At 39.9% G+C, this 12,630-nt stretch overlaps 1 protein-coding gene across 1 annotated transcript in view; it reads right to left on the reverse strand.

Annotated features, from left to right (window-relative positions):
• Window positions 1-10,897: 10,897 nt before the first annotated feature.
• LOC118836121 (lactotransferrin-like) overlaps window positions 10,898-12,630 on the reverse strand; it is a 36,356-nt gene continuing 34,623 nt past the window's right edge. The window contains exon 17 of the mRNA XM_036743473.1: window positions 10,898-11,145. Coding sequence (XP_036599368.1) covers window positions 11,111-11,145 — 35 coding nt within the window. The 3' untranslated portion in view covers window positions 10,898-11,110. The remainder of the gene's footprint in view (window positions 11,146-12,630) is intronic.

Here is a 12,630-nt window from a genome sequence, read left to right on the forward strand (position 1 = left end):
AGAGACTACATGCCTCAGTTTACCTTTATTGAATTTCACTGCGACATTATTCTTCAAAAAGAAAGGCATGTCTCAAGCTTATATTTGAAGGCTTGATCCCTTCTGACTAAATGCTAGTTATATGCAACAGACTGACTATTGCAGTATGAGAATAGTGAGTAAACTAATTTATCCAAGCAGATAGTGAGCAAAAATCATAGAAGCTATATGGATTGGAATAGACCAGCTAATATACAAAGTTAATAATCTCTCCCACTGGAAAGGAGTTATCTCAATTCATCCAAGAGACTCTGATCTTACCCAAAGGGAAATTCTTCGAAGTCTCTAGGGAACCAAGCTAGAAATCAGAGATATGCCAAGTTAGGTCCTGGCTGTCACCTACATGGTTGCCTTCCAGAGTCCACTCTCTTTACCTCTGGATTTCTCCTCAAATAGAGTCTGGAGCCATGCATATTCTCTCTGGAATAAGGAAGCACATTTCTCTTCTCTCAGGCTCCTGTACCAACTTAGCCCCACACATAGGCATGCACCATCATCATCATTCTACCAACAAAGAAAGTTTTATACAAATGCTCTACACTTGAAGCCAAGGTTGCATCTATACTCCATTGTCACCTCTGTGCATTTTCCCAAGCACTCCCTATGGCTGGAATATATTCCCTTCTAATCTCTACCACTCAGAATCCTTGTCTTTTGCCAAAGCTTAATCCTGGTACCACTTCCTTGTTGAAGGCTCCCCTCCCTTCCTCCTCACCTATACTTGTTAATCCTTTCTCAGTCCTTACTTTTTCTTATACTAGACTTACTTGTATGTCTTATCCAACTATTAGAATCCAGTGAGTGCAGGGATCATTTCATTTATGTCATTCCACATAGAATATACTTAATAAATGTTTATTTAATTGAACCTTAGAAAGAGACTCAATAAAATGATGAATTCTCTAAGCAATAGAATAGTTCAGATGGAAGAGAAAATATCAAAGAGAACAGAATATTTCATTAAACAAGTATCACTTTTTCACTCAGAGCTCATATTTCTCAGAGTTGTCTCTTCTTTTGACTCACTGGCCCTCTCCCTGCTAGGTTCCATGTGTTCTATCAGGTACACGGTTCTGTTGTAAGAGGCTGTAGTAGCAATTTAGATTTGAAGATTTTTCCCACCCATTAATAGGCCTGCTTACATCACAGGAAGCCTAAGGTACATGTGGTAGGAGGAGCTTCCTGACAGGAAAAGGAAGTTATGTCACAGGAAATGCAGAGAGGGAGAGAAAGAGAGAGAGAGAGAGATGTTATGCCTGCTAATGGCTGCTAATGGCTGCCCTTGTGAATGTTAGAACTGAACAGGCTGACTTAGCTTTACTGTGAGTTTGTTTTGGGAAAGAACCCAGCAGGGGGTTGGAGACGTTTTGGGATGGCAAGGCTCCAGGCTGTTATGTGGTGTTTTAAGTTCCTTGCTGTTATGATGAAATGGACTGACTAGATAAATGGCTTATGGAATATGATTCTCTGGTATCTGAATAAATGGTTTACTTCTTTTACCTTCTACATGGAGAGCCTTGTATACTTTGCAATACAGAGCTACATAGGTATTTTGACAATTATCATCTATATTGTTATTACTGCCTTACTGTTACATCATTTGGCAACGAGAAGGATGGGATCACAAGGTATAAGATCTTCATTTAGAGGGAGAAGGGCTTTAGAAGAAGAAATGTTTGTCCCAGGATGGGAGGATGTAACTTATTGCTCCCTTGCAAGGGAATGGCCTAAGGGCACTGGTCTCTGTGAGAATTGGAAGCAGAAGCTACAGAGAGGAGGACTGAGAGATTTGGAGCAATGCCTCAGAGAGGTTATTGTTAAGCCAGGAATGGGGATCCCAAGAGCGATCTCTAGACGAGGCTGGATTTTACTCACAGCCTATTGTATTGTATGTGAAAGCAGAGACAGACTCGAGAGGAATCAGACAGTTGCTGAAAGGTCTGATAATTCAAGTCAAAGTGTTTCTGCTATACCACAGCAAGATGGAGAAACTCAGGTGGTAGAACAGCAGGAAGCTAACAGCCTTGTTGTAAATTCAGCTAGAAGGCAGAGGGAGGTCAAGAGTGCACCTCAGTTCAGCCGAAGTCGAACCTAGCGGTCAGTCTGGTTACCGTGGTAACAGGGACAGAGACTCTAGACAGGAGGATACACTATCAGAACCATAGGCATGAGGCAATACTTTGTCGCGTGGTACTTCTCACAGAGAGAGTGAGACAGTATCACACCAGACTTCTCAAAGAGAAGTATGCCCATAAAGCACAGGAGGCAGATAACAGAAGGTGATAATACTCAGTCTAGGTTGGTTTTAGAGGATTTTACACATCAGGAAATCACAGATATTTTGAGTAGGTTCACCCAGACAGTGGGAGAATCGTTAATATCTTGGATGGTGAGAATCAGTGATGAAGAGGCCGCAGGAGTGTTGGTAGACTCTGTGTATTGTATGAGATTCCTAAGTATTAGTCAGAATTCTTTTGTACAGCAAGCTTTTAGGGAGTGTCATTTGCAAAGAGGTAACCAAACAACCAATTTGTTGGCTTTGGCTGCAACAGGCTGTAAAGAGGAATATCCTGCTGATACTATGTGGTCTACTGCAGATAGACCCTGGTATTCAATTAGGGACTGTACAAGAAAGTTAAAGGAGGAGGTAATGAAGACTGCTATTATGTTGAGGAATGATGAAGTTTATCATGAAACTCCCTTGGGAGTCTCTCATAGGAATTTGATAGTTAAGATGGCACCCCCCACTTATAAACATGTGATTCTGACTCTGTCAATTGCATAAGTAGGGAACCCTCTTTCAGAGATGCTGGATAAGATTTCACAATGACTTTAAGTGACTTAGGAGACTGGGAAATTAATAAACTTCCTCAGGAGAGAAGGGTACATAGCCAACAAATTCATCATGGAATGACAAGGAAAAAGATGTCTACTGCTCTATTGAAAGCAAGGGTAGATTTTAGAAGAATAGATGGTATTCCAGCTAATGAGCTATACAAAATGTACCAAGATAAGGAGCTTAATAGCAAACAGAATAGAGAAGTAAGAAGTGCCCCTACAAATCCTACAGATATTGAACCCTTGTATCCAAGTGAGTCACACCTTCAAGGAGACTAGGGAATAGGCCGAGTCCCAGCTCAGATTAAAGAAACACAGAGACAGGATTACAGACCCCATATTAATCTGACTATATATTGGAAAAATGGATCAAATACTGTAATTAGGGCACCGATAGACACTGGGGCAGAGGCCAGCTTGATTTATGGAAACCCTGACAAATTTAAGCATGGAACTCCTATTACCATCAAAGGATTAAGAGGGGCTGAAATATCAGCCAAACAAGTTAAACTGATGATGAAAATTGGACAATTGCCTAAGAAAGAAAATACTTTGGTCATTATACCCATTCCTGAATACATCATTGGAATAGATATATTGAAAGGCATGACTCTGAATTTACCTGAAGGGAGATATCAACTTGCAGTAAGGAAGATAGGAATTAATATAGTTTTAGTGGAAAAAGTAAAGATGGACCCAACAACTTTACCTGAACCTTCTAAAATAATTACTTTGAAGCAGTATCATGTGCCAGGTGGGCAAAATGAAATTGCCAATACTATAAAGGAATATGTTGAAGCAGGAGTGTTAGTCCCTACAACCACTCAATCCTGTATGGCTAGTACAAAAGTCAGATGGAACTTGGAGAATGACAGTGGATTATAGACAATTGAATAAAGTGACTCCACCCTTGTATGCCATTGTTCCAGATACTGTTACCTTAATAGAAAGGATCCAGAAATATGATGGGACTTGGTACACAGTTATTGATTTGGCGAATGCTTTCTTTACAATCCCGATAGACTAAAAACAATGGGACAAGTTTGCTTTCACGTGGCAGGGCCGACAATATATTTTTACCCGATTGCCACAAGGAGATTTGCATAGCCCAACTATTTGTCATAGGATTGTGGCTGAACATTTGGATAAATTGAAGTTAGCTGGTATACAGCTTACCCACTATGTAGACGATATTTTGATACAGGGAGAAAATGTAGAAGAAGTGGTGAAGACTTTTAATTGAGCATATAAAAAGCAAAGGATGCGAAATTAATCCTGCAAAGATCCAAGGACCAGCTCAAACTGTAAAGTTTTTGGGTATACAATGGAATAAAGGACTGCAAGAAATTCTCCCACAAGCTCAACAGAAGATTCAAGACTTTCCTATTCCCACCAATAAGAAAGAGGCACAAAATTTCATAGCACTGTTTGGATATTGGAGGAATCACATTCCACATCTTGGACAAATTTTGAAACCCTTAGATAAAGTTACCAGGAAAAAATATGAATTTGACTGGAGACTTGAACAGAGTAAAGCTTTTGAAGAAGCTAAAGCTGCTATACAACTGGTTCTGGATTTATGGCCTATGCAAAGTGGACCAGTGGAATTACAGTTAACTGTACAAGGTGACTATGTGAATTGGAGTTTATGGCAGAAACAACAAAGCTGAAATGTGCCCTTAGGATTTTGGTCAAGGAAACTACCTTCATCTGGATTACAATATGTACCTTTTGAAAAGTAGTTGTTAGCTGCATTTTGGGCTTTGGCAGAGACTGAACAACTGACTCTGGGACATGAAGTGATACTGAGGCCTGGAACCCTGATTATGACTTGAGTAATGAGTACCCCAGCATCTCACAGAATTGGACATGCACAAGAGGCTAGCATAATTAAATGGAAATGGTATATTCAGAATAGATCAAAAACAGGAAAAAGTGGAGTTTCTGCTCTACATGAATCTATTGATGGAAATGATAAACCCTCTGAACCAAGGTGACAGTTGGTACAATCCTTGGTAAAATGGAAAGACGGATATAATGGACGAACTGAAGAACAGAAGAAACATGCATGGTGTACTAATGGGACAGCAAAATATTTGGGCCATAAAAGACATTGGAAAGTAGTAGCCTATAACCCCATGTACTTAGAGAACTTTGGAAAGTACTGGGATAGGTGGAAGTAGTCAATATGCTGAACTTATGGCAGTATATCAAGCTATTAAAACAGAGGAAGGAGGACAGTGTCATATATTCACAGATTCGTGGGCAGTAGCTAATGGGTTAGCTACCTGAATGCCAATGTGGAAAAATCAAAATTGGGAAATTCATGGTAAATAAATTTGGGGCAAAGAACTATGGAAAGACATTTGGGACATGTCTTTGGTTACTAACTTGTCAGTTTTTCATGTAGACACTCACGTGCCCCTCACTATGCCAGAACGTGAGTACAATACACATGTTGATTGACTAGCAAAGATTGCTACTGAACATATTGTCCCTACTCTGACACCAGCTGATGATCTGGTACTAGCAAAATGGGTCCACCAAATGGCTGGCCATTTAAGGGTCCAGGCCACATACCGGTGGGCACAAGATCGAGGTATTCATCTTATCTCTTAGTCATTGTTAGAGCAAGTAACAGAGGAATGTCATGTATGTCAACTGGAAAAAGGAACAAACTGTTCCTCGGGTTGTAACTGGAGAAATAGCAAGGGGAAAAGTTCCAGCCCAGATTTGGCAGATAGATTATATTGGACCACTACCCCAAGATAAAGGATGTAAATTTATATGTACTTGTGTTGATACCTATTCAGGTGTACCAGTGGCTTGTCCTTATAAGAATGCAACCCAGAAAAAATACCTGTAAAACTTTAGATATTATAAGTCTATATTATGGAACCCCAATGCAGATTCAAAGTGACAATGGGTCATATTTCAAAGGTAATGAGATGAAGAGATATTATGTACTGAACAATATAGAGTGGATATATCATATTCCACATTATCCACAGGCATCTGGATTGATAGAAAGAATGAATGAATTGTTGAAAGAACAGTTAAGAAAGCTAAGTTCTAATAATTCATATCAACATTGGAAGGATAATTTGTTCACTGCTTTATGTAATTTGAGTAATAGACCGTTAGGAAGAAGTATACCTCCAGCCAGAATGATGACCCTGAATCTACAAATTAGAAAACAGCAAACACACAAGATCCAAAATACTGAGTATTGGTCTGTGAGGGAAGATGTCCCAGCACCATATCCAGGAATACCTGGTTCGGTAAGATATGATTTACATTGTTTAGAGGACTCTTGGTTGGATAGAAAAGAGATAAGAAAATCTCTACTGGGATATGTATGAGAATCCCTAAGAATCATTTTGGACAGATGTTACCTAAACCAGGATTAATAGCCCAAGGAATACATGTATTGACTAGAGTGATAGATTCTAGTTATCAAGGAGAAATTATTGAGACACTCCAGAATTTAGGTGAAGAATATATACAGTTGTGTAAATATGATAGAATAGTTCAATTGATTATTGTTCCTTGTGAAACAATACCTCTTGTGAAAGTTGACCCTCCTTCCAAAAAACTGTCAGAGGAAAGGAAAGATTTGGGTCTACTAATAGAATAAAATTGGGAGCTAAAGTATGTGTAAAACAGAAGCTTGACGATATTCCAAAGGCTGCAGAAATTATAGCACATGGTAAAGACAACACTGTAATAGTAGTTTACCCAGGAGAAAATAATTATGAAATTGTACCCTTGACTCATGTATTCTATTGTGAATGAGGCTATGATAAACTGTTTCTTTTTGGCTTTTGTCTCTTAAATTTGTTTGTGAGATTTGTTTCCTGGAGGCTTAGTACCATCAACCTGCAGATGCCTGATCACTTAGGCCAGATGTCACCTTCTTATGTGTTTGGATGTCATCTCTGGACTGGTCCATCACTGTGATGTATCACCCTGGACCTGGCATCAACTGAGTTCTAGATGCCAGCTTGCTAAAGAATTGACTTCTAGCTTTCTAGAATTGAAGTTCTCTTGGGGCAGGGACAGCTCTACATCCAGTTGCAGCAGGAAGAAGCTTTGGAGGATGAGACCTTCACCCCTTACCCCAAGATTTTGAGCCCCATTCATTCAAGGGGGGAATGATGACATTGTTTTATATACTTATCTTATGTTATCCCTTGTATATTGTTGTGTAAAGTTCTGTTGATGCCAGGTATCCCAGAATTCCCATTGCCCTATGTAATGGATATGAAAGATTTTGGGGCAAAAAGTAATAGCAATTTAGATTTGAAGATCTTTCCTGCCCATTAATAGGCCATGTGACCTGCTTACATCACAGAAAACCTAAGTTACATGTGGTGGGAGGAGCTTGCTGACAGGAAAAGGAAGTTATGTCACAGGAAATGCAGAGAGATGTTATGCCTGCTAATGGCTGTTAATGGCCACCCTCGTGAATGTTAGAACTGAACAGGCTGACTTAGCTTTACTGTGAGTTTGTTTTGGGAAAGAACCCAGCAGGGGGTTGGAGACGTTTTGGGATGGCAAGGCTCCAGGCTGTTATGTGGTGTTTTAAGTTCCTTGCTGTTATGATGAAATGGACTGACTAGATAAATGGCTTGTGGGATATGGTTCTCCAGTGTCTGAATAAATGTTTTACTTCTTCTACCTTCTATGTGGAGAGTCTTGTATACTTTGCAATACAGAGCTACATAGGTATTTTGACAATTATCATCTATATTGTTATTATTGCCTTACTGTTACAGAGGCTTTGGCCTGTGGGGAAGGGGAGAAGAGAGAAATCCCCTCACCTACTCCCAGAGTTGAGGATCAATCCCCTCTCAAAAGCTAGGTTCTTTCACAGCTGCCTCTCTCCTCTTTAGCCAGAGCTCACACTTCTCAGGGCTGTCCCCTGCCTTCGTCATTCACCATAGTGTCTCCTTCCTTTTGAAGGGCCACCAGGGGTAAGACCAATCCTTCATTCAGCCAATAGCTAAGCTGCCTACTAATCCCACCAAGCTTGACTGAAGATCTTCACAACTCATACACGGGTAAAAATGTAGGCAATTAACCACTTTAAGAACCTAGCAGTTAAGAACTTATTGTCTATTATCTATCTCTTACTTTCTGTAATTTCATCGACTAGGTGGGAAATCACTTGATCATTTCTATTCTAATTAATTTTACACACACACACACACACACACACAACATTACACATTTCCCACAATTAAATATTTGCTGTCCCCATCCATTATACCAATTTTGGACAGTTCTCTAATCATGTAAGGGTGTTCAGCATTGTTGACCTAGTGGCTTGGATCAAAGAGCCTTACCAAAATATATGTGAAATGTGAAATATTACAAAAATATTTGGAAATTAAATATCTTCTTTAACGTTTTTTAAAAAGCTGTGTGTAATGGAAATTCAAGGTTTCTTGTACAATTCTCTTTTTTCATTCTTTTTACATAGAATTGATCATTTTTATTGGTGTTTCTCAGATTCATAATCACAAGAAAAAGTATTTTTTTAAAATGAACAATCTTTAATGAGGGTCCATACCTACCATAGTTGGCAGAACTGGAGATTCTTTCACCATAAAATCATTGTTATACAATTCAACAAAGAATCACCAATCTATAAAATTTTCAGAGGTTATTGCCCATGTTGGTGCTTGTAAGGCCTATTGCAATCCAAAGCCAATAAAGGAAAGAAAAAAAGAAAATTGAGCTCTCCCATCTCAGAGGAAAAGTCTAGTTCCAAATGAACTCCCAGTAGGGATAAAGTACCTGAAGTTAATTGGAAGTCATTCTCTTACCTCCCAATGAGAAACCAAACTACCTGAGTGAAAATTATTCTGGGTCTCAGCAACACATAGAAACACCTGTAGTTTTTCTAATGGACCCTGAAACCAATAAGGCATTCCAACTGAAGATATAAATTCACTCCTCATTAGGGCAGTTGGGCTAGCTTAAAATCAAACAAACTCGGAAAAGTCCCAATGATGTGTATGGGTGCTCCCAAAACAATTCAGCACTGTTTCTTCCTGTTTCATTTTAATGCATTCTGTTTCTGTTCCTTTTTTCAGTTTAATGTATTTCTACTCTAAACTCTCTCTCTCTCTCTCTCTGTCTTTCTCTCTGTGTGTCTGTCTCTCCCTCCTTCCTTCTTTGTCTCTGTCTCCCTCTCTCTTGTTGTGGGATGAAGAGAGAAAACTAGATATGCTTTCTCTGAGACACAGAGCAGGACTGATCTGGCTTCTAGTCTTTTATCCTACTAAGGGGATTTGAGGTGGCCCTGACATCACAAGGCCCACTTGTCCTTTGTCTACCAGCAGTCAGAGTTCCCCCCTCTCATCATCATTGCAGGCCAGAGTATTGAGAGTCAGTCAGATGATGTGTAAGATGGCTACTACCCTGAACACAAACCACCCTACCTTGAATGGGTTTCCAATTAAATTTCCTATTGATTCTCACCAAATAGTTTTATCACTCTTCCACCTACACAGTACCTTAACAGAAGACTAAAAAAAACCCCTCAAAACTCTTGTAATGCATTCTGTTTCTGTTCCTTTTTTCAGTTTAATGTATTTCTACTCTAAACTCTCTCTCTCTCTCTCTCTCTCTCTCTCTCTCTCTCTCTCCATATATATACATATATATGCATATATATGTATACACACACACACACATATGTGCATGTGTGTCCTGTTCCATTTTGATCAGTTCAAGTGAATGTGAGGTTCAAGTGACACCTGTTCTTCCATCTCTTCTTTGTAGACTTCTACTTGTGTACCTTGGTTATGTGAGATAAGTTCCTGTGCCCTTAATTCCCTTTTTTCTCCTAGTGTATCCTTCTCCTTTCCTTTCTTCTTTCTAAGACCATCACAAACCCTTCCAGGACCTCTCTATCTTATTTAGCTCGTTCTATGACTCCTGATGATATTAGGGTTGATACTTGTTACATCTCCTCCCTTCATCCTTATAGAATCACTTTGGATTACTCACTTGTGTTTACCTTTACAGCTGAAGGGGTCTTAGACATCATCTAGTCAGCAGCATAGTGACAGAAACCTGGGATTAAAGTACAATTCTACTAAGTACTATCTGTTATTGAATTTTAAGATGTATCACTTTTTTAAAAAATATGTTATTTTTTTAAATGATGCAAATTAAAAAAAAACATTAAAGTGTTAAAGAAAGTAGATTTCAGGGAGGGCACTAAGTATTTTTTTTTTTTGAAAAAGGGATGGTAGGGCTTGGGAACCTCTGGCCTGGACCCTCTCAGCAGAAACTACTGATTGGCACTCACTTAGGTGATTTGACTAGGGTGCTGCCCCTGGCACTGTCAGAGAACAAGAAGAGCCAGGGATGCACTGAAGTCAGCTTTTACTGAGCCGATTGTTAAATTTTCACTGTGAGTATTTATGTCTCTCAGAAATCAGTAAGTGCTAGAGATCAGGACTTGATTTATTATTTTGTTGACTTCTAAACTTAAGGAGGTGATGGTAAGAATGTTAATGATACAGATGAAATTTAAAAGTATGTTCTTTGTTTTCAGGGAGTTAAACATTGACTAGAATACGCCCATATCTGTGGAAACTTAAGGAGGGATCTAGCTGTAAAAAATATTTCATTCCAGATCTGGTGTTGCTGAGAACAGCAATGTATAATGAATAAAAGCTGGCCTCAGCCTGAAAGAGCTAGTTTTACTTCTGCTCCTTGCTGAGGAGCAAGCCAAGCTCTCAGTGTCTCTGGGCCACTTAAGACTGAAAAGTGAATGTTGAAAACTAAAAATAAATCAATATTTAAAAAAAAAAAAAGACTGTAGCTGACCAAGCAGGAGCTGATCTCTACTGGTAGAGTTAGTTTCCTCAGTGAGAGTTCCTTGTACCAATGAAATCACTTTGTGTAGTCTAAAACAAAAATGGGATTGACATATGGAAGAGCAGGCTAGACATAGGAAAAACCATGAGGTGTGAAGGAAGGTTAAAATGAAGATACAGAATCAGTGACATTCTTCCACTTTATTTATTGTTCAGATGACAGCAGGGAAGTGTGAAGGTTGAAGACGTTATTCCCCTCTAGCATCATCTGTTAAAAGGAAGTGAGAAGGAGGTCCCCACCACACTCACTAGGTGATCAGGAAAGAGCAGCAAAGAGCGGTACAGCCACCTGGCAGCTAGCCCCTCGTGGGAGGATGTTTCACCTTCCTGGCTTTCTAGAATTTGTGAAATTCACACACAGGCAGGAGAGCTGCAGGGAAAGAAGGGACAGACAGTTATTCGGACTCTGCCAGCTATTTGCCAAAAAGGTTTCTGCCCCCACCCTCCTGCAACATGGAAAATAGCAGAACAGAGGAAATTATAGTCAAGGAAGAAAGAGCCTAGAAACAATTCTCCCTCACCCATCTCTTAATGGGATAAGGTACCTGCCATGGCCACGCACTCCTACCTTTCCACTTAAGTGCCACAAATGCCCTTATCCAACCTCACATACCATGAAAGCAGAGCCTTCCAAAGGGCTGTTTAGTAACTTCCTATTATGATATCTTCCTGTGTCTGGTTCTTATTTATTCTGCTGTCACTCACATGCTCTCTCTCTCTCTCTCTCTCTCTCTCTCTCTCTCTCCCTCCCTCTCTCCCTCTCTCTCTCTCTCTCTCTCTCTCATTCGCACCTACATGCTCATGAACACACACACACACACACACACACACACACATTTTTATGGCTGGGTGAGACCCAGAAAGGTCATCTAGTCCAGCTTTTGCTTTGTGCAGAGCTCTCTTTAAGCTCCAAGCCACTGGAGCTGCCTCCTGTGAGCCAGGGCCAGTGATTTCAGCCTGAGCAGAGGTTGTAGAGCATCTGAGAAGAGTTGGGGTGCAAAGGCTATGGGGTTCCAGAGCTTCTTGCAAGTGGAAACTTGCAGGGACACTTCTTCCCACATCCATTGGTCTTTCTTGGCAAACATCCCTTTTTCTCTTGGGTGCCCCAAAAACGAGCCAGGCCACTTTCCTTTCTCTTCTGAATCAAACTACCTTTCTTTCCCTGGTCAACTATATTGCAGCACATAGCTCTCTTGAAATTTCTAAGGATTATTTTTTTCCCATTGACAAAAGTGGTGAGGAGCAGAGCAGAAAAGAAGAGGAAGCTTCCCTCTTGGCCCCTCCACCCTTCTTCCTTTTCTTTTTCTCTACAGAGGGAAGGGAACAAGCATTTATTAAGTGCTTACTATGTACCAGGCCCTTTACAAATACTACCTCATTTGATCCTCACAGGAGACAGATGCTATTACGATTAAGAGGTTAAATGAATTGCCCAGGGTCATACAGCTAGTAAGTGTTTGAGGCCAGATTTGAACTCAGGTCTTCCTGAGTTGCCCGGCAATCTGTCCACTGCATAATCTAGACTGTTTTTTTTCTATAAGGAAAGATAGTCTCACACTTAGGTATAAATGCTAGTTCTTTGAGGAGAGTCATCTGAATTTTAAAGTAAAACCATTCTCAGACTTTCCCTTTTCTACTTTTCTGGGGAGGAGTAGTCAGAGGAGTTAAGGAGTAGGATCTTGGATGAGCCTAAGGGTTGTGATGAGTAAGGGGATGGATTTTTTTGGTTGGTTTTTGACTTTATTTGTATCCATTGCTCATAGTAAAGAGCCTGACATATAATTATAAGCGTTTAATAAATAGTTGTTGACATGCCTGAAGTTATTTTCTTCTACCCTCCTCCTCACCACCAGCC

The sequence above is a fragment of the Trichosurus vulpecula genome, chromosome 2 (assembly GCF_011100635.1).
Source record: "Trichosurus vulpecula isolate mTriVul1 chromosome 2, mTriVul1.pri, whole genome shotgun sequence".
Lineage (NCBI taxonomy): Eukaryota > Metazoa > Chordata > Mammalia > Diprotodontia > Phalangeridae > Trichosurus > Trichosurus vulpecula.